This window comes from Primulina huaijiensis, chromosome 13, assembly GCF_012295235.1.
Source record: "Primulina huaijiensis isolate GDHJ02 chromosome 13, ASM1229523v2, whole genome shotgun sequence".
Lineage (NCBI taxonomy): Eukaryota > Viridiplantae > Streptophyta > Magnoliopsida > Lamiales > Gesneriaceae > Primulina > Primulina huaijiensis.
In genome coordinates this window covers 6,002,107-6,025,358 of record NC_133318.1, presented here as the reverse complement: position 1 = coordinate 6,025,358, position 23,252 = coordinate 6,002,107, and the positions used below count along the sequence as shown (strand labels likewise).

General features: G+C 39.6%; 2 protein-coding genes across 2 annotated transcripts in view; both read left to right on the top strand.

Moving 5' to 3' along the window:
• The window catches only part of LOC140991165 (uncharacterized), a 38,720-nt gene extending 30,865 nt beyond the window's left edge, over positions 1-7,855 (top strand). Inside the window, exons 3-4 of the mRNA XM_073461120.1 lie at positions 7,174-7,361; positions 7,460-7,855. Of these exons, the coding sequence (XP_073317221.1) occupies positions 7,174-7,361; positions 7,460-7,855 (584 nt within the window). The remainder of the gene's footprint in view (positions 1-7,173; positions 7,362-7,459) is intronic.
• A 473-nt stretch (positions 7,856-8,328) lies between these two features.
• Positions 8,329-9,141, top strand: LOC140991164 (uncharacterized mitochondrial protein AtMg00860-like). Its single transcript, XM_073461119.1, has 2 exons — positions 8,329-8,721; positions 9,019-9,141. The coding sequence occupies exons 1-2, from the start codon at positions 8,329-8,331 to the stop codon at positions 9,139-9,141; spliced, it is 516 nt and encodes a 171-aa protein (XP_073317220.1).
• The last annotated feature ends 14,111 nt before the right edge of the window (positions 9,142-23,252 follow it).

Sequence of the window (23,252 nt, the reverse complement as noted above, 5' to 3'; positions counted from 1 at the left end):
ACATATCCTTATTGAACATTGGCGCTCGGGCGGTCACAAACTACCGCTCGGGTGCCGAACCTTCTGTCCAAGTATTCCTCTTGTTCAACATCGGCGCTCGGGCGGTCAAAAACTACCGCTTGGGCGCCGGATGTTCTATCCAACATCTTGGCTTATAATACACCGACTCCCGGCTTCTCCTTTCACGTCTTATTTTAGCTCCTGATATCTCAATTTTGTCAATTAATCAATGTCTGGCTACAGTACTAAAATCTCGGGTATTACATTTCTCCCCCCCTAAGATCTGATTTCATCCCCGAAATCACAGGCAATCAAATCATATCAGAAAAAAATGTATAACAGAAGCTAAATAGGAAACTCACATCATCGAAATAACTCTGGGATTCTCTGCCTCATATCTGGCTCAGTCTCCCAGGTAGCTTCTTCGATGCCATGACGACTCCACTAAACTTTCACAAGTGGAATAGTCTTCGTTCTGAGCTGCTTTTCTTTACGATCGAGAATTTGTATTGGCTTTTCGAAGTAACTCAGTGTCTCGTCCAGCTCGGCCTCATCTGGATGAATAATATGTGAAGCATCGAAATATACTTCCGCAGCATAGATACATGAAAGACATCATGTATTCCAGATAGAGAAGACGGTAATGCGAGTCGATAGGCACGATCTCCTATCTTCTCGAGAATTTCATACGGACCAACATAACGTGGAGACAACTTCCCTTTCTTGCCAAATCTGACAACTCCTCTGAAAGGTGAAATCTTCAAGAATACTCGGTCTCCAGCCTCAAATACCAATGGTCTTCTTCGAACATTGGCATATTTGGCTTGTCTATCTTGAGCTGTCTTCATTCTCTTCTGAATCAGCTTCACTTTTTCGGTCATATCTCTGATCATGTCAGGTCCAATCTCAGGTACCTCAGAGATATCATCCCAATACAGAGGGGCTCTGCACTTTTTTCCGTACAATGCTTCAAACGGTGCCATCTCAATACTCGTCTGATAGCTGTTGTTGTACGAACACTCACAAAGTGGCAATGAATCTTGCCAACTAGTGCTAAAGTCAAGCACTACAGCTCTCAGCATATCGTCCAGTGTCTGAATAGTCCGCTCTGACTGTCCGTCAGTCTGTGGATGATATGCGGTACTCAGATGCAACTTCGTACCAAGAGCCTGTTGTAAACTCTGCCAAAAGTGCGAGGTAAACCGAGGATCACGGTCTGATACAATCGACTTCGGCACTCCGTGCAATCTGACCACTTCCTTCACATAAATTTCGGCCATCTGGTCATATCTGTACGTCATCTTGTATGGAATAAAACATGCAGATTTGGTCAATCGATCAATCACGACCCAAATCGCATCACAACCTCTGGAGGAACGCGGTAATTGCGTCACAAAATCCATGGAAATGTGATCCCATTTCCATTCAAGAATTGACAAACTCTATAACAATCCTCCTGGTTTCTTTCTTTCAGCCTTCACCTGTTGGCAATTCAGACACTTGGATACAAATTCAGTAACGTCAGATTTCATCTGTTTCCACCAATATTGTGTCTTCAAATCATTATACATTTTTCTGCCACCAGGATGAATGCTGAATCGACTGCTATGCGCTTCTGACAATATCTGTTGTCTCAACTCCGAAACATCTGGCACAACAATACGATTTTTCACATACAAAACCCTGTCAAGAACCTGATACTCCGATTGATGTCCAACTCTGACCAAAGCAATCGAATTCTGCACATTCTGATCAACTTTCTATGCCTCTTTGATTCTCAATATCAGTTCTGGTTCAGCTCGAATAGTATACAATCTCAGAAGCTGACAATCTGTTTCAAAGGCTAATCCAGACAAACAGCAATCTTCTATCAAATTCGAAACACCAATCGTCGATAAGGATAAGGAACATACCTTTCGACTCAGTGCATCTGTTGCTGCATTGGATTTTCCAGGATAATATTTGATTTCACAATCAAAGTCTTTCAATAAATCAAGCCATCTTCGCTGTCTCATATTCAACTATGACTGTGAAAATAGATACTTCAAGCTTTTATGATCAGAATAAATCTCAAATTTCACACCGTAGAGGTAGTGTCGCCATATTTTCAATGCAAATACAATGGCCGCCAATTCAAGATCATGAATTGGATAACGAGTCTCGTGTGGCTTCAACTGTCTTGAGGCATAGGCGATAACATGCCCTCGCTGCATCAGAATACAACCCAATCCTCGGTGAGATACATCACAATAAACCACAAAATCACCAGTACCTGACGGGATAGTCAACATCGGAGCACTGGTCAATCTCTTCTTTAACTCCAAAAAACTGGATTCACACTCCTCTGACCAAACAAATGGAGCATTCTTCTGAGTCAGCTGCGTAATAGGTTTAGCAATACTGGAGAAATCTTTAATAAATCGTCGATAATATCCTGCCAAACCCATAAAGCTGCGTATCTCTGGCACTGATATCGGTCTCGGCCAAGAAATCACAGCCTCAACCTTGCTGGGATCAACTGATATACCGTCTCCGGATATAATATGTCCTAGAAATACAACCTGTCTCAACCAAAACTCACATTTCGACAGTTTAGCATACAGTGTCTCAGCCCGCAAAATTCTCAAAACCGTTCTCAGATGTTCAGCATGCTCAATCATATTCTTCGAATAAATCAAAATATCATCGATGAATATAATCACAAAATCGTCAAGATATCTCTAAAAGATACGGTTCATCAATCCCATAAATACAGCCGGTGCATTCGTCAAACCAAACGGCATGACAACAAACTCATAATGTCCATACCTGGTTCTGAATGCTATCTTCGAGGTATCAGAATCCCTGACTCTCAGCTGATGGTATCCATATCTCAAATCGATCTTGGAATATACAGATGAACCCTGCAACTGATCAAACAAATCATCAATGCGAGGCAAGGGATATTTATTCTTTACCGTTGCTTTATTCAGTTGCCGGTAGTTGATACAGAGTCTCATAGAACCGTCTTTCTTCCTCACAAACAGTACTGGAGCACCCCAAGGAGATACGCTTTGTCTGATATATCCCTTGGCCAGTAGATCCTCCAACTGTTCCTTCAATTCTTTCAATTCAATCGGTGCCATTCGGTATGGAGCCCTTGAAATCGGAACTGTCCCTGGCATCAACTCAATACTGAAGTCTATCTCTCGAATCGGAGGCAACCCAGGAATCTCATCTGGAAAGACATCAGCAAGCTCGCAAACCACTGGCAAATCCGCCAATGATGGACTCGATTTCAGTAAATCCACTAAATAGACAAGAAATCCCTCCGCTCCTTTCTGCAACAATCGAGTCATAGACAATACGGATATCAAAGGAATTCTAGATCGAGAACCCTTACCATAGAATTTCCACTCATCAGCCATATCCGGTCTGAATCTCACAATTTTGTGAAAACAATCAACAGTGGCTCTGTACTTGATTAACATATCGATACCGATAATACAATCAAAATCAGATAACCCAAGCACAATACAATCTAACTCAATCTCATGCCCATCATACTGTAGTATTCAACGTTTCACAGATTTCACTGATATCAAACCTGTCCCCAACGGAGAAGAGACAGACACTACAGCAGATAATGACTCAATAGGCAAAGAATGCATCAATGCAAATCGTTCAGATATGAATGTATGGGATGCACCAGTATCTATCAATACATATGCAGGATAACCAGAAATAAAACAGTTACCTGCAACAACATCGTCTGGTGCGTCCTGAGCCTGCTCCTCAGTCAAAGCGAACACTCTGGCCTGCTGTCTAGGAGGCTGGCTAACTGTCTGGCTTTCTCCTGGCCTCGGCTGTGACTGGGATAGTGCTGGCTGAAAGGAGTGGACTGCAGCTGGTCGTCTACCAGTCTGAGCTACGGATCCAGATGACTCGGCACCCTGTGACCTCTGAGTATCTATCTGGGGACAAACTCGAGCAAAATGTCCTTGTTGCCTACAAATACGGCAACTGCCAAACACTCCTCGGCACTGCTCTGTGGAATGCTTCCCTCCACAAGTGTTGCAATAGGGTCCTGTATAACTCTGGCCCTGACCGGTCGGTCTCGAGCCACTAGAACTGGATGAACTACTTCCAGATTTCTTAAATTGGTTCCCCCTAGCTTTCAGGAATTCTTTCTTTCCACTACCACTGCCACTCTCAAATTGGGGAGATGGTGGAGGCATCTGGGGTCTCGGTGCTTGTGGCACAAACGAAGCTCCTCTCTGTCTCATCAGACCGGCTTCGGCTCCCTTGGCTCTGTTCAAAGCATCAGTAAACTTATTCGGCCTCCCGGTATTCACCAAAGTAAAGATTTCAGGATTTAGGCCATTTATGAACTGGTCCGCAACGGCCTCGTCATTCTCGGCCACATGGGGAGCAAATCGGAGCAGTGTAGAGAACTTGGCCACGTATTCCTCAATATTTAGCTGGCCCTGTCTCAAATTTGCAAACTCGGCTCTCTTGTCCTTCATGTACGACACTGGAAAGAATCTCTGATAAAATTCAGTTCTAAACACATTCCAGGTAATAGCCGTACCTCGATGTTCCAATGCCTTCTTTGTTGTAATCCACCAGTTCTTTGCAACGTCGTGTAACTGATGCCCTATCAGTTTCACTCTCCGCTCATCAGTGTAGTCCAGGGACTCAAACAGCATTTCAATATCGTCCAACCAACTCTCAAAATCCACGGAAGTCTCAGTACCCTTCAAAGTCGGCGGATGGAATGACTGAAATCTCTTTAACAATGTTTCCATTGGCGTTGCTGTCACGTCCATCGGAGGATTCGAAGTGCTACCCTGTTCTGGTATTCTTCGAGGAGGCATATCTGATTATCAAAAGGGTTAGCAATCACAATTGACAAATCTATCTCAGTCCCTTTCTGATCATCTTACCTCTGATCAAGAATCGGTTCTGATCCATTCCCAATAATACACATTACCATATCAAATTCAGATAATCAAGCAAACATGTATTAAAGCAGGAAGTCATGCTAGCACACATAGGTAAGGAAAGAAAACTCAATCTACCCCGCTCACTAGCTTCTTTCTCAATCTAAAGGATCTATCACTCTGATACCACTTGTTGTGGGGACCCGGACGCTAATCATGTTCTTAATCGTCATTGGAACTAATTAATCGNCTAGGGATCCCGGTTTCAAGACGTTGGTATTCCTATATCTACCAACAGTAATAGAAGAAACTCTGATTCTATCCACGTCGATATAACAAAACATCCAGTGTCTTGACCTATCCGTCCCAGACTGTGGCACTATCGCCAATACACTATCTTGTGACATCGTGCAATGTGCCCGTGGCGATCCCGCCACTATCAGGTACTTCTGTCACAAGATCACTCATCTAATATTCGTCTAACACATGCTCTCTATACATCAATAGAACAAGCATATCAAATCAAATCAATGCAAATAATAACAAATAGTATGTGATTTAGGGAAACACAAGTATATCCTACTTGTGTCGATCTCCCAATACCACATTGACTTATACCTTTCTTTCGTCGATTTCTGGCTCTGTCGCAATCTCAAAGTCAAAGCTGTCAATATCAATCTGAAATGACATATCGAATAGGCGTAATATCAATATTCAATTCCACTCAGATCTGTTCTGATCAATACTCAATCTAAATCAATATCGACAGCATAACTGTACAATATTGATATCCCCGTCAACTAAGACAACAACAGATATCAATTATAAATCATAACCAATAGTCAATACAATCGATAATCTCAGAAATCTGACTAATCTCAATTCAATAGTTGAAAAATCATAACAATTGTATCAATAATCTGTTCTTCGATCTGACTTCAATTATATACTGATCAGTATATCCAGAACACATAATATCGATCATATCAAGATTCTTTCCATAGCATATTTTCAAATCATACCAAAACATAAGAAAACTTACGTCCAGTTGAAGCTCTTGTCACGAGGATCTCAGAACTGTACTCGGATTAAACTTCAGATAATCGAATCTTGCAAAAATCACAAATCTATGATGAAAAGCTCGAAGCGTCTGTAAACATCCCGTTTCCTTCTTTCATCCTACTGAATTCTGAAGAAGAATTGTTATATATATCATACTTGCATGCGTGAAGAAACGTGGCACAATTCCTTGAATTTCAGTCGGCGCTCGGGCGGTTGCAATCTACCGCTCGGGCGCGGGATGTTCTGTCCGAGACATATCCTTATTGAACATTGGCGCTCGGGCGGTCACAAACTACCGCTCGGGTGCCGAACCTTCTGTCCAAGTATTCCTCTTGTTCAACATCGGCACTCGGGCGGTCAAAAACTACCGCTTGGGCGCCGGATGTTCTATCCAACATCTTGGCTTATAATACACCGACTCCCGGCTTCTCCTTTCACGTCTTATTTTAGCTCCTGAAATCTCAATTTTGTCAATTAATCAATGTCTGACTACAGCACTAAAATCTCGGGCATTACAAAGCTGCTGACTGCCCTAGGAACAAGGGCCCAACCACTGGCAGAGCCTATGTGATGCATGCCGAGGAGGCAGAGGCTGAGCCAGACTCGACACTGATAACCGGTAACATTTTTGCTCAAAATTTTTATTTATCGCCTCGATTGCATAGAATATTATGTGGTATGATGGAATCACTTTTGGGATTGAGAACATAGAATAAAGTAGGTTGCATGTTCTAATAAGGGACTTAAGGGTTGAATTGACTTGATTAAGAGTATTAAGGGTCAAATTACAATAACCAAAAATTATAGGGACCTAATGGCAAAAATCAAAAGTTTAGGGGCTGATTTGCAAATTCGCGATGAATTGAGGTTTGTTTTCCCGATTTCGATATTTTTTGGATCAAATTAATGATTTTAGAAATTTTAGAGACTAAATTGATTAGAATTTTATGGGGGCTAGAATGCAATTTTCGAAAAATGAGAGACTAAACTGAGGAAAATTCGAAACTTTAGGGTTGAAATTGCAATTTCTGAAATATCTAGTGGTAAATTTTGTAATTTTTGAAGGATTACTAGGACTAAAATGGGGATTTTTGAGAATTTTTTGTAATTAACGATAGAAAATTTCTTTAAGTCTCAACACGATCGGATTTGATGGTATGTTTTGTCGCAGGAAGGATATAAATTTCAGGTGTAGCCACGTACGCATTGCTAGATTCCGGAGCCATACAGTCATTTATATCTGAGACATTTGTCAAGAGACTAGGGATCATACCAGAGGCCTTGGATTTGGGATTCAGAGTTTCAATTCCTTCCGGCGATCAGATGTTTACCTCACAGATAGTGAAGAGTTTGGAGCTTCTTTTACAGAAAAATATGGTACAGGAAGATTTGATTGTGCTACTGTTGCCTGAGTTTGACATTATTCTGGGTATGGATTGGTTTTCTTCAACGGAGCTGTGATAGATTTTCGACAGAGGTCAGTATCTGTCCAACCGCCCAGCGGGAAGCCATTTATTTTTGAGGCAACCAGACACCAGCAGATGCCACACATCATTTCTTGCATCTGTGGGAGAAAACTTATGAGGAGAGGCTGCCAAGCATTTCTGGCGAGTATTGTGACAGTGACAGAGCCAGTCAGTCAGAGTCTAGAGGATCTCGAGGTGGTCAGAGATTTTCTCAGTGTCTTCCCGGACGATGTTTCAGGCATTCCACAAAACAGAGAGGTGGACTTTTCTATTGATCTGATGCCGGGTACAGTACCGATTTCTAAGGAACCATATCATCTAGCACCTGCAGAGATGAAAGAGCTGAAGGATCAGATTAAGGACTTGCTGGACAAGGGTTTCATTCGCTCGAGTTTTTCTCCATGAGGCTCATCGGTACTGTTTTTGAAGAAGAAAGACGGCAGCATGCGGCTCTGCATATATTACAGGGAACTGAACAGGGTCACATTTAAGAACAAGTATCCTCGACCTAGGATTGTGGATCTATTTGATCAGTTTCAGGGAGCATCAGTGTTTTAAAAGATAGATATCCAATCAGAATATCACCAGCTGAAGGTGAGAGAGTCTGATGTGCACAAGACGGCTTTTAAGAAGCGTTATGAGCACTATGAGTTTATGGTGATGTCCTTCGAACTGACGAACGCGACGGCTATTTTCATGGATTTCATGAATCGCGTGTTTCAGCCGTATTTGGATCGGTTCGTCATAGTTTTCATAGACGACCTCCTGATCTATTCGAAGAGCAGAGAGGAGCACATTCAGCATTTGAGGACCACGCTACAGACTTTGCAGGACAAACGGTTGTATGCCAAGTTCAGCGAGTGTGAGTTCTGGCTAGAATGGCATTCTTGGGCCACATCATTTCCGGGGACGGAGTCGAGGTGGATCCCAGCAAAGTTGAGGCAGTCCGAGATTGGCCATTTCCTAAGAGTGTGACAAAGATCCGAAGTTTCTTGGGTCTAGCTGGGTATTACAGGAAGTTAATCCAGGGTTTTTCTTCCATTGTGGTGCCATTAACCACCTTGACGAAGAAGAACGTGAAGTTTTTTTGGGAATCAGAGTATCAGGAAAGCTTTGATAGACTGAAGCAGGCATTGACATTAGCGCCAGTCCTAGCTATGCCATCAGTGCAAGGCGACTATGTACTATACACGGATGCTTTGAAACTCGGTTTGGGCGCAGTTCTGATGCAGCATGACAGAGTTATAGCCTACACGTCCAAATATTTGAAGGTTCATGAGAATAATTATCCGACTCATGACCTAGAGCTAGCAGCAGTAGTATTCTCCCTGAAGATTTGGAGGCGCTATCTGTATGGAGAGAAGTGCAAGATTTTCACCGATCACAAAAGTCTGAAGTACTTCTTCACACAGAAAGAGCTGAATATGAGGCAGCGGAGATGGTTGGAGTTAGTGAAGGACTATGATTGCGACATTAGCTACCATCCGGGTAAGGCTAATGTGGTCGTGGATGCCCTGAGCAGGAAGCATGCAGTGATTGCTGAGTTTTCCGTACTTAGACCAATGCAGGAAGAGATTCAGAGGTTTGAGCTTGTATTTTATGCCAAGGGCAATACTCCTAATCTTTATATCCTGACAGTACAGTCGACACTGAGGGACAGGATCCAAGCAGGGCAGACTTCTGACGAGTAGTTATAGAAGTGGAGGCAGAGGGACGAGTCTAAGGGCCTGAGCTTGTATTCAGTTGTGGATGACATAGTCAGATATCATGACCGACTGTGGGTTCCTAGCGTTGATTTCCTGAGAGCAGACATTCTGAGGGAGGCCCACAGCACCCCGTACTCCATTCATCCAGGGAGTACGAAGATGTATAAAGATCTGCAGTCTTTGTATTGGTGGCCAGGCATGAAGCGAAATATTTTTCGTTTCGTGTCTGAGTGTTTGACGTGTCATCTAGTCAAAGCAGAGCATCAGAGACCTATAGGAAAGATGATACCGCTCCCTATTCTCGAGTGGAAATGGGATAACATCACCATGGATTTTGTGACAGGGCTACCGAGGACAACTGGAGGATATAATGCCATTTGGGTGATAGTTGATCGGCTCACCAAGTCAGCACATTTTCTACCGATCAAGAAGACTTTCACCATGACTCAAAACGCAGAACTATATATCAGAGAGATAGTCAGACTGCATGGGATTCCGGTGTCCATCATGTCAGACAGGGACCCGAGATTCACGTCTGCATTCTGGAAAAGTCTGCATCAGACATTGGGTACCAAGATGCTATTCATTACAACCTTCCATCCTCAGATCGACGGTCAGTCTGAGAGAGTGATTCAGATCTTGGAAGACCTACTCAGAGCTTGCATGATCGAGTTCTAGGGCAGCTGGGAACCGAAATTACCTCTAGTGGAGTTCACGTACAACAACAGCTATCATGCATCTATTGTTATGGCACCATATGAGGCACTTTATGGGAGAAATTGTAGGTCACCAGTCTGTTGGGATGAGGTAGGGGAAAGAGCAGAGTTGGGTCCAAAAATTGTCGGACTGACTGCAGAGCTAGTGGTCGAGATCCGAGATAGGATGAAGACCGCTCAAAACCGATAGAAGAGTTATGCAGATCAGCGGCGCATGGATCTAGAATTTGCAGTAGGCAATCATGTATTCGTGAAGGTCACACCGATGAAAGGCGTGATGAGATTTGGGAAGAATGGCAAACTCAGTCCTAGATTCAAAGGACCATTCGAGATTCTAGATAGAGTTGAGACACTAGCTTACAGAGTCGCATTACCGCCGAATCTCACGAGAGTTCATAACTTGTTCCACGTCTCGATGCTGCGGAAGTACATGTCGAACCATTCGCATGTGCTGAACTATGAGCCTCTGCAGTTGACGCCGAACTTCTCTTTCGAGGAAAGACCTACACGGATATTGGACAGTTGGTCAAAGTCAAGTGGCTGAATCATTTCAAGGAGGAGGCTACTTGGGAGACTGAGACGGAGATGATGAGTCGCTACCTGGAGTTATTCGGTACGTTTTAAATTTCGAGGATGAAATTAGATATAAGGGGAGAAGGAATTGTAAGGTCTAGAAAATTCAAATGACGTAAAATGATTGCATGCAATCTAGGGTTTGCTAAAATATGTGTGTAATTATTTTTTATCATGAATATGTGTTTTACTTCATGGTTCGTTAAGATTTCATTTCTTAAGGCTTTTAGCATTATTTCAAACTTGAACGAGGTACGAAGACCTGGAACAGTTAAGGAAAAATATTTTTATTAAATAATTATTTTTTATTATTTAATATATGATGTATATTTGTGAGATTTTCGAAAATGGGCTTTTGCAGGGTATTTTTACTCATCGAGTCATAATTTAAACGGTATGCACTTTTTAGCAAGTCGGAGGGCTTCTGAGGGTTCTGGCAATATTTTTGAAACGTACTTAAACGAAATATTCTACGGGGGGTGTTTTTGGGCTTAATGACACTATTTAATACATAATGTGCCTAAAATCTTACTTAATCTCATGATTTTAATTAAGGGCCTATTATACTAATTATATTATACCTAACATACCTCCCAAAACCTTAAACACCCTACCTTCATTTCAGCCGCCCCTCCTCTCCATTTCCAGCAGCATTCTCGAAAACTTCAGCAGCAACTTTGGTAGGCTTTCTCAAGTTTCTTTCAAGGAAATCCTCCCCGTCCCTCCGGTACCCGTTCTACGCAATCATTGTTGAGTTTTCGAGCGTAAATACGCAAAGGCATGCCCCATATCTTGTTTTTCTCATCATTCACATCATTTTATGTCAATTTGCATGTTTTTGCATAAGAAATTCTTAGATCTATCATTTTGCATTGGATTACATGGTTTTGACATGAAATATGCATACGTTTTGACATGTTACTCACGTTTTCCATTGCTGTGTGTAAGGGGCTGCTAGATCATGCTTTTAAAGGCTGCACATGTCGAGATCGAAGGTATCTAGGTGCTGGAGTCAGAGCTGGATCATACCATAGAAAGAGCCGATCGGATCTAGGGTTTTGGTGATGATTGGGACCCGTTTGGGTTATGGGAAGGGGTCGGACGTATATGAGTCGAACCGGGTCATGGGGCAGACCTTAGTGGGTCTGAGTCGTGGTCTAGAAGGGCTCAATCACGGCTGGTCATGGCCTAGGGGTGGATTGAGGCGCAAGGGTCGAGTCGGGTAGGTGTTGGTGTGCTTTGGGTGATTCTAGTACGGTGACGTGCATGGGGCTGAGGGCCAGGGCTAGGTCAGTCTAGGAGGGTCCAGAGGTGGGCTAGGAAGGGCTGGTGCGAGGCTGGTCCAAGATGGTTAGGCGTAGAGTCGAAGATTGGTTTCAATGATGCAATTAGGTTTCGAACATCATGGTCATGAAAATTCCAGCAAGTTGCAGCCGGGTTTAGAGGGTTCTAAATGGTTGTGATTTTGTTGTTTTGGGGCTGGTAAGGTGGAATAAGTCTTGATTTAAATTTGGGAAAGTTTGGTTAAGTTTCGGATTGATTCGGGTTAAAACCGGGACCCCGGTCCAAGTTTTAAAATGAATCATAAAAGTTACTGAATGGGTTCGAGTTTACATCTATGAAATTATTACAAATATGTTTTGAGGTGTCATGATAAGTTTTGTGGGCTTCGGCTCGAAATTTTGAGGTCCAGGGGTAAAATGGTCGATTAGGGTTTTCAGGGGCAAAATGGTCATTTTGTACCTGGGTCGATTTAGCAGTCCTGGCAGCGTCCAGATTACCAAAATTGCATGTTTAAAAATTTATATGTTAATATGAACATAAATTTTTATGAAAATACGGAAAATACGTTGCATGCTTGGTTTTAAACAAAATGTACGTATATGCATGAATTTTATAAAGTGATGAATACGATGACATGTTTTGAAAGAGAGGAGTTGGTTGTGACTAATACGAACACAAAAATATAAGGCCAAGGATCAGTGGATGGGTAAAATTGTCGCTGATGTCCTCGCCATCGGGTACCGCGGTTATACGTAGATGGATCCATCGACTAGAGCTGATACGAAAGTCACAACTAATTATCTGAATTAAAATAAAGAAATGAACACGTATATGTTGATATGATGAGATATGTTATGGATACTTTTGTGCTTTGTCATGTTATGTTTAAGTTCACGATTTTTAGATCATGAAGTTTATTTTAATTACAGTACTTTTCACTGTCGTATGTTATGTATATGTATTTGTTATAACGGTTCATGTGTGTTGATTTTTTAGACTCACTAGGTGTGATTGATGCAGGTGAGCATGATGAGGTTGAGATTGGAGGCCCCGAAGATTGAGTAGGCGGAGCTGGAAGTGCGCACGATAACCCTAGGACTTTACGTTTTTCCGCACTATATGTTTATAAGTCACGAGTGAAACATTTTATACATTTTACATCTTTTTATATGTTGATGATTTGGAAGGATTTGGAATGTTACATTTGAGCTCTTTTAAAACAATAGTATAGGGATTTGAGAATGTTTTAGATTTATTTAACTACAGTATATCTATTCAGTAGTTGAATGACTTTTTAAAATGCAAGATCGACAGCTTTTATTGCATGTATGTGTCTAAATATAATTCGAAAATAGTTTACAAAAAAAAAATTCTATTAGTTTTTTATTATCAGACTTTACAAAACATCTTTTCAAAATGTACATGTCTTAATCTGGCCAGAGATTCTTTGTCATATTAACTCATCGGATCACATAGGATATCTTCTCCGTAGGCAAACGGTGAATCCCGACTACAATGCATTAGCTCTTTTGTATTTCGAAACTACACCCAACCTCGTCACCCGATGACTATCAATGGAGTTGGAAAAAGGATCAAAATGCATGCTAGTACGTAGAGTTTCTACGTTGTCCCGGGTCAAAGAACTAATGGTGTACAACCATAACCGCCGAACTTTCCACTCGATAAGTGATAACCACTTGGACAGTCTGAAAGATAGTTGTTTAGTACATCATCAAATGATCATCCATATGTATTAATGGATATCTTCATGTCCTCACCAACGAAACATAATGTTTATATCACAAATGCTAGTCTCGAGCTCGAGCGACCTTTTTACTTATCTTAAGTGACTGATTCGACCAGAAACCAGCTCAGAATATACGGTATACTTCTGAAACGTTCACTACTCGTTTTTCTTAAAAAGTATTAAAAAAAAGTTTTTTTTCCCTTTCCTACACTAGTCTCGGCCGATACACACACATGCATATAAAATATTTTGACACCATTTTAAAATAAAACATACCAACCAATAATTGAAAATTCAAAAAAGAGAATTCAAAACATAAAATCGTCAAACGTTTTACAAAGCCTAAACTATCAATATTTCAAAAATATACTAACTCTACCAATCTCTCAAAAACCACTCAAAATCATCATAAAAGTCTTAAAAATCTTTAACATAAATTTTAAATCATAAATGCGGAAAACTACTGCTGGTCCTCGGGTTATCTGCACCTCCAGTCCAAAAAGATCAACCATCAAGTCCCTCAACATCAATATTATCATGCTCACCTGCATCGATCATACCTAGTGAGTCTATTGACTCAGCAAACCATAACCATAATAACGAGTAATACGTATACAATCACATGCAACAGTGAAAATATTTTTACTTAACATAACATTTCATGAACATGCATAAACGTAAACAATTTCCTTTTATCATTAATATATTCTATATCATCATATACGTATACATTTTCCTTTTCGTTGAATTCAAATCGTTAATTGCGACTTTCGTATTAGCTGAAGGTCGATGGATCTATCTACATGTAACCACAGTACTGGGGGTGGGGACATCAGCGACACTCTCACCCGTCAACTGAGCCTTGGTCTTACATATTATCGTATCATCGTATTAGTCACAATTACTTCACATCCTTCAACATTTCATATTTTCATCACTTTATAAAATTCATGAATATAATAATCATTTTTCTTTTAAACCAAACATGCAACATATTTTTTAGCGTTAACGTTTCATCATAAAATCCATAAACGTTTAAAAAAATCATATTAACATATTTTACAACATTCAGGGCATTGCCACGACGTTTACTATTTTTCAAGTGTAAAATGACTGTTTACCTCTAAACGTAAAATTTCACGATTTTGACTTTATCTGACACTAGACCATCCCAAGTAATTATTTAAGGATAAATAAATTTTCGGATATTTTTATTTAGCTTAAACTCAAGGCTTTTTATTTATTTCGTAATTATTAATTTGTAGTGTGTTTTAATCCCGAATTAATTTCAAACTTTATTATTAAATTCTCAAATTTTAAACATAGACTTTTTATACCTAAATTACCCTCGTGAACCATGATTCAACCCCTGTGGACCATGGTTTGAACCCTTAGCCAAAGAAAACCCTAAAACCAAACCCTAGCATTACCCATCGAGCCACCTCTTGTTTTCTTCAAGCCGAGCCCAAACCACCTCAAGCTTAACTCTACCCAGACCACCCACGGACCCTAGTGAGCCCCCTGGACCCAACCTAACCCACTGCAGCCCCACGAACGAAGGACAGCAGACGTGCGACCCTAGCACAACAACTAGGACTTTTCGTAAACCCAGCTAGGACCCTTACCCTCGAGCCACTACCGAGCCCTCACCCTCTGGACCGTCTCAGGACCCTAACAGACCTATGGCCCCCTGGCCTAGCCGCGATCCCCCTGCACAAGCTATTATCCTCGGCTGGCTTGGGAGAGACCTGGCTCGCTTGGACTTTGCCCTAGCCACCGTGCTCGAGTCCTAGGCATGGCTAGGACTCCTCCACACACCCAACCATGTCCCAGCCTAGCCCTGGTCAAGCCCTGGCCGAGCCATGCGTGGTTAAATCCTTTACCCGAACCTTGACTCAAATATGCAATAACTTGTTCCAGCTTGTTCTAGTTTCGTGTAGCCTCTAAACTGTGCTTCTTGTGGCCCTTAAACTCGTGTAAAAACGTTGCTTTATGATCCTATAACATGGCAGCCCCTTCACGCAAATATAAAACAAGTTTCGGACATAAAATCATACCTTAATCATACATGGATGCATAAAAACGAAAATATTCAATAAGAAATCATGTTTTTCATGCCAACAATAATCAAACACATATTAGGGTGTGATAGATGAGAAAAAAAAAGATTTATGGAGTGCCTTTCATAATTTACGCTCGAAAACAAATCTACGATGCGAAGAACGACGACATAAATCTTGGCAGCAATTTTCCTTCAAAACCGATGCTTCCCTCTTGATAAAATTTTGTGTGTGCGTGTGTTTTGATGGGGAAAAGAGTTTTTGTGGTTTAGGGGAAGGGGGTGTGTATAATAAGGGTTTGGGGTAGGGGTTATGGGCTTATTTATTTTAATAAAAAGGTGTAGAGTAAGCTTGGGCCCATTAGTATGGTATACTAGGCCCAATAAGTCCATTAGCGCATATTTAAAATATTTTGTTTAGGAAAGTTCATGAAATTATTATCCGAGTTGTCAAAAAGTTCATATTTTTTTCGAAAATCGAATACCGTTAAGAATTACGTCTCGGCGTATAAAATCACCTCAAAACTCGTTAATCTTAGAAAATATAATAAAACATCAACCTTGTTTTAAATAATTAAAAACAATTATTTAACAAAAATATTTTTCATTTTTCAGCCCTCGGTCTCCGTTCCTCGATCGCATCTCGAATAACCTTTAAAAATACAGTTTTAAGCATTCAAGTAGAAAACTACTTTAAACCATCTAAACATATCAAACATAATTAATTTAAGCTATTAAAATCATCTAATTAGTTAATTTCCATTTTTCCTAGATTTGAATGCAGTTGGATTACTTCGTTTTAATTTTTGGACCTTACAATTCCTCCCTCCCTTAAATAAAATTTTGTCCTCAAAATTAGAACTTACCGAATAACTCCGGGTAGCGACTCTTCATGTCTCTCTCGGTTTCCCAAGTAGCTTCTTCCTCCGAGTGATTTAGCCACTTGACCTTGATCATTGGTATGACTTTGTTTCGGAGTCTTCTTTCTTGTTTAGCCAAAATCTGTATGGGTCTTTCCTCAAATATCATATTTGGAGGCAATTGCAGTGGTTCATGATTTAGTACATGTGAAGGGTTCGACATATACTTTCGCAGCATCAAANTGGAGTCAATTGCAGTGGTTCATGATTTAGTACATGTGAAGGGTTCAACATATACTTTCGCAGCATCGAAATATGAAACACATTGTATACTCCAGATAGCGTCGGTGGCAGTGCCACTCTATAGGCTAGTAATCCAACTTTCTTCAAAATCTCAAATGGCCCTATGAATCTTAGACTAAGTTTGCCTTTCTTGCCAAACCGCATTACACCCTTCATATGTGCTATTTTCACAAAAACATGGTCGCCTACTGCAAACTCTAGCTCTCTTCGTCGCTTGTCGGCATAGCTTTTCTGTCGGCTTTGTGCAGTCTTCATTCTATCTCGAATTTTGACTACTAGCTCCGCTGTTTTCTTGATCAAGTCCGGACCAAATTCTCCTCGTTCACCAACCTCGTCCTAATGTATGGGTGATCTACACTTCCTTCTATATAGTGCCTCATAAGGATCCATCCTTATAGATGATTGATAGCTATTATTGTAGGTAAACTCCACTAGTGGCAACTTTGGTTCCCAACTTCCTTGAAAATAAATAACACAAGCTCGTAGTAGATCCTCCAAAATTTGAATCACTCTCTCAGGCTGGCCATCGGTTTGAGGATGGAATGCTATGCTGAATAATAATTTAGTCCTCATCGCTGCATGCAGACTCTTCCAGAAAGATGATGTAAATCTCAGATCTCTGTCAGAAACAATAGATACAGGAATCCCATGCAGACAAACTATCTCTCGAATATACAACTTGGCATACTGTGTCATGGTGAATGTCGTCTTGATAGGTAGAAAATGTGATGATTTTGTAAGACGATCTACTATCACACATATAGCATTAAACCCCTTGATAGTCCTCGGTAATCCCACAACAAAATCCATGGTGATATTTTTCCATTTTCACTCGGGAATAGGAAGTGGTTTCAGCTTCCCCGCTGGCCTCTGATGCTGGGCTTTAACTTGTTGATATGTCAAACACTCGGACCCAAAACGCAGGATGTCTCGTTTCATGCCCGGCCACCAATATAAAAACTGTTGGAACATTTCATGTTCGCAATCTTGATTTTGATGTTAACAAAACTTGTTATTGTGTTTCTAACATATTTACTCAAGTGTGAAGTTATTAAAACAAGAAACAAGCTGAAACTGAATTCTGCACAAACTGAATTACTGGCGAGCTTTGGTGTTCTGATGATATCTCTCAGTTGAGTAATTCAAATGACAATCCGCCAACTTCACTGATAATAAAACACAATTTTGAACAAGTCATTTTTCACGTCAGTTGGGCAAAATCGGATGTTATCATGGTATAACTGATCGCTGAATTACCGAATTGATTGCACGAAAACAGCAATCAATTTGGTATGAGCAGTTGCAGTATTTTGGACATATCTCTCAGCTCGGCTATTGAAATGAAGAGATTCAGTATGCGTTGAAAAGATAAGACAATGATCTACAAATAATCTTCAAAAGTTAAAGTCTGAATCGAAGCTTAAGATGCTGATATATGACAATGAAACTACTAATTCTGCACAAACTGAAATCAGCTAGGCTGATTTCAGCACACCAGCTGAAACTGAACAGAACCAGCTGCTGACCAACTGAACTGAACAGAACCAGCAGCTGACCAGCTGAATTAAACTGAACTGAACCAGCTGCTGATCACTTGAGTTGACCAGTCGGGAAAATATCCAGTAAGGCGAATTTGATTGTTGCAATTTCAGAAACAGTACAAAAACTTTCCAAACATTCATATTCTTGTATCTAACGTATATATCATTGTTGGAGCCTATAAATAAAACATCTAGAAGATCAAAAAAGAGCTTTTGCTGGGGATTCAAAGCATGGGCAGTTAGCATGAAGAAATCAGCTAGTTGAGATGACAAGCCCTTGTGTGAGGATACATTTGAGATGTACATTGTAACTGATATCTTCCTCACACACAATCATTGACACATATACAAGAGAGTTGAATTTCAAAGATTAGTTGAGTGAGTCTTTACACAAAGACGTAAAGCATTGTGTTTGTAGTCTTTGCATATGAGACATTAAACAATATGCTGATTGTGAGGTGCTGCCTACAATCTTGAGTGCTAGGAGTTTCAGTTAGGCAAGAGATAAGTTCTAAGTTGAAATGGGTTTGTACAAAGTGTTGTATAAATCAAAGTCTTCTAGTGAATATTTCTCAATGGGAAGAAGGGGTGACGTAGGCGTATTTGAAGTCTCCGAACATCCATTAACAAATTCGTGTCTATTTGTTTATTGTATTTACTTATCATTTTCATTGCTTTTAAATATGCATTGTTGAAGCATTTTATGTATTCTTCAAATACCAAAATATTGCATACAAAATGTTTGATAAAATGCTTCAACCAAAATATTTTTACTCATTCAACTTGCATATATTTAAATGCTTTACAAAATATTTAATTGGTTTATACGAAAGATTATTTCGAGTGTATTCTGCTTGGTTTGAACACCAAAATCGATTTAATTCATCGGTATTCAATATTTCAAGAATCGAGCTATTGTAGCTCAACTATTTCCCCCCAAACCGATCCTAACAACAACTGAAGATCTTTGTACATCTTCGTGATTCCAGGATGAATGGAATATGGCGTGTCATGAGCTTCCTTCATAATGAGCTCCCTCAAAGAGTCGTCACTAGGAACCCATAGTCGATCTCGATAACGTACTATACCATCCACCTCAGGATATAGTTTTCGGCCCTTGGCTTCATCTATCAATCTCCACTTTTGCAATTTCTCATCAGTAGATTGTCTCTTACGGATTCTATCTCTCAAAGTCGATTGTACTGTCATGGTGGAAAGATTAGGGGCCTCGCCCCTAGCATTAACTATAATCTCAAACCGTTGTATCTGGGACTGCAAAGGTCTCTGAAGTGATAAATGAGTAATAAATGATGTCTTCCTACTCAATGAGTCCGCTACTACATTAGCTTTTCAAGGATGGTAGCTAATGTCACAGTCGTAGTCTTTCGCCAACTCTAACCATCTTTGATGTCTCATATTCAACTCTTTTTGGATGAAGAAGTATTTCAAACTTTATGGTCGGTATTGCACTTCTCCTCATATAATTAATGTCTCCAAATCTTCAATACAAAAACTACCGCTGCAAGCTCAAGATCATGAGTGGGGTAATTTTTCTCGTGAACTTTCAACTGTCTCAACGCATAGGCTATAACTCGGTCATTTTGCATCAGAACTGAACCCAACCCAAGTTTCGAAGCGTCGGTATAAAGAACATACTCTCGTTGCCCCGATAGCATTGATAATACTGGCGCTGAAATCAGAGCTTGCTTCAACTTGTCAAAACTGTCTTGGCACTAGGATCCCTATACAAAATTTGCATTCTTCTTTGTCAAGGCGGTCATGGATACCGCAATAGATGAGAATCCATGAATAAAATTTCGATAATAGCCAGCTAGTCTCAAGAAACTTCGGATCTCGGTTACGCTCTTCGGTACTGGCCATTCTTTCACTACCTCGACTTTGCTCAGATCAGCCTCAACTCCATCTCTAGAAATGATGTGGCCTAATAACGCCACTCTATCAAGCCAAAACTCGCGCTTGCTGAATTTTGCATATAACTTCCTATCTTGCAGTAATTGCAGTGTTGTCCTCAAGTGCAGACTATGCTTCACTTTGCTCTTTGAGTCCTCAAGTGCAGACTATGCTTCACTTTGCTCTTTGAGTATATCAAAATAACATCAATAAAAACGATCACGAATTGATCTAGATACGGCTGAAATACGGGATTCATGAGATCCATGAAGATCGTTGGCGCATTGGTCAACCCAAATGGCATGACCATAAACTCATAGTGCCCATAACGAGTCCTAAAAGCAGTCTTATGAACATCGGACTTTTTCACTTTCAACTGATGGTATCCAGAACGAAGATCTATCTTTGAGAGCCATGGCTTAGCTGCTGTTAAGACATGATTAGGAATTCTACGAAGGTTGGATGATGGTCCTAGGGTGGCTGTACAAGGGGTGGTTCGAAGTGCTTGAGGATCGCATGGAGTAGGGAGAGACGCGCACGTCGGGTGATTGGGTTTGAGGGGATGCGGGTTTAGGCTTCCCAAGCTTGGTCCAGTAGGGTCCATAGGGTTCAGTCATCGTTCAAGGAGGTTAGCTAGGGGCTGGTCTGGTTGGATAAAGGCAAGAGCCGAAGCTTGCAAGGCCATAGTAGTTAGGGTTTCTTTCGAACATAGGGCTGAAGTCAGTAGGAGTTCTAGGTCTTTTAGGCTCGGTCCAGCAGGGTCTCTAGGGCACGGTCATGGTCCTAGGGTCGATGGTTAGGGGCTGGTCACGACGGTTGGGGCCTAGGAACGAATGGATGCATGGCTTGATCAACTAGGGTTTTCGAAAATTTAAGGGCAAGGTTCATTAACTGATCTAGGCTTGATCGAGGGTCCTAATTGGCTTGGTTTTGGTTGAATATAGTTTATTTAGGTGTTATTAATCTTTGGTTCAAGTTTGGTAAAGTTAGGTTAAGTTTCGAGTCAATACAAGTCAAAATCGAGATGTACGTCTAAGTTTAAAAAACGAATCGAGGAAATTATCGAAAGCCTAAACTTTAAGCCTAAGGAATGTTTAAGGGAGTGCTTTAAGGTAATAGGTTAAGTTTGGAATGATTTGGGATGTCGTTTCGAGGTCTAAGGATAAATATAGAAATTTATNAGTTAGGGTTTCAGGGGCAAAACAGTCATTTTACACTTGAAAAATGTTAGACGTCCTGACAGTACCCTGAATGCTGTAAATAATGTTAATATGTTTATTTTAAATGTTTATAAAATTATATGATGAAACGTTAATGCTAAAAGACATGTTGTATGCTTGGTTTAAAAGAAAAAAATGATTTATATGTGCATGATTTTTATAAGTGATGAAAATATGAAAAGTTGAAGAGGGTGAAGTAATTGTGACTAATACGATGATTATGATGATACAATGATATGTAAGGCCAAGGCTCAGTTGACATGTGAGAGTGTCGCTGATGTCCCCGCTGCCCAGTACTCTGGTTACACTGACCTTCAGCTGATACGAAAGTCACAATTAACGATCCGAATTCAATAAAAGAAAAAAGTATACGTATATGATAAAAGAGAATATGATATGATATGATGAAAGGAAAAATGTTTAAGTTTATGCATGTTCATGAAAAGTTATTTTAAGTAAAAGTATTTTCACTGTTGCATGTGGATGTATATATATTATTTATTATCATGGTTAAGGGTTGCTGAGTCATTAGACTCACTAGGTGTGATCGATGCAGGTGAGCATGATGTTGATGTTGATGTTAATGGAGGACTTGATGGTTGAACTAGCTGGACTGAAGGTGCACACAACCCGAGGACCGGCGCTAGTTTTTCCGCACTTATGTTTATGAATTATGCTAATGATTTAAGTTACTTTTAAGATTTTAATACTTATAATGATTTTGTGAGGTTTTGAGAGGATGTTAGAGTTAAGTTTATTTTCGAAAATGTCAAAATTAGGTATGGTTGTCGATTTACGATTTTATGTTCTGAATTACTTTATTTTGGATTTTCAAATAATAATTTGTTGGTTTATTTTTAAATGGTGCAAAATATTAATATTTTAAATGCTTAGTGTTTCAATTAATACTTTTTAAGAAAAACGAATAGTGGACGTTTCAATATCATCATTTATTCAATATCCTATTCAAATACCCTAATAATTATAATATGAACTTAATTAAACGTACGGATGGGTAAAATTAAAATAATGATAAATTTGTGAAAAATTCCTCTGCACAATCTTTGAGTTAAAATTCAGTACCTCACCAAAAAATTTTAAGATTTAATATCTGACAATGATATAATTTTAGTTTTAACTCCCTACAAATCCAAAATTACAATTTCTCCCTTTTATTATTTAAAAAAAAACATATAATTTTATCCACAAAAATTACATGTCTTCTTCATCTAAAATATAATTTTTAAAAAAATTTATTTATCAATTATCATGGAATAAGAGTAAATACTTGTTTTGACATACAAAGTACGCATTATGGGGTTTCGGATATTTGATTCCGGTCTTTGAATACTCCAAATGTATAACAAAATACTATATTTTCGAGTAATCACCACAAATTCGGTCATTGTTGGTCTTTTCATGAAAAATACATTATGATAACTTATTCATGTCATTTTATTTTTAAAAAAAAAACATAGTTCACCACTCATCATGGAATAAAATTAGATATTATTTTGACCTACAAAATACATATTTTGGAGTTCCAAATGCTTAATTTGGCTCTTTGAATACTTCAAATGTGTAAGAAAATACTAGATTTTCGAGCAATCACCATAAATTCTATAATTGTTAGTCTTTTCATTGAAATTGTGTTAAGATGACTTATTCATATCATCTAATTTTTGAAAAAACATAGTTTCTCATTAATCATGGAATTAGAAAAAATACTTATTTTGACCGATAAAATACCTATTTTGGTGTTCCAAATATTTGATTTGGCTATTTGAATACTTCAAATGTGTAAGAAAATACTTGAGTTTCAAGTAATATTAAGTGGCTTTTGATGACGTCATTTATAAAGTAAAAATGTGATACCTAAATT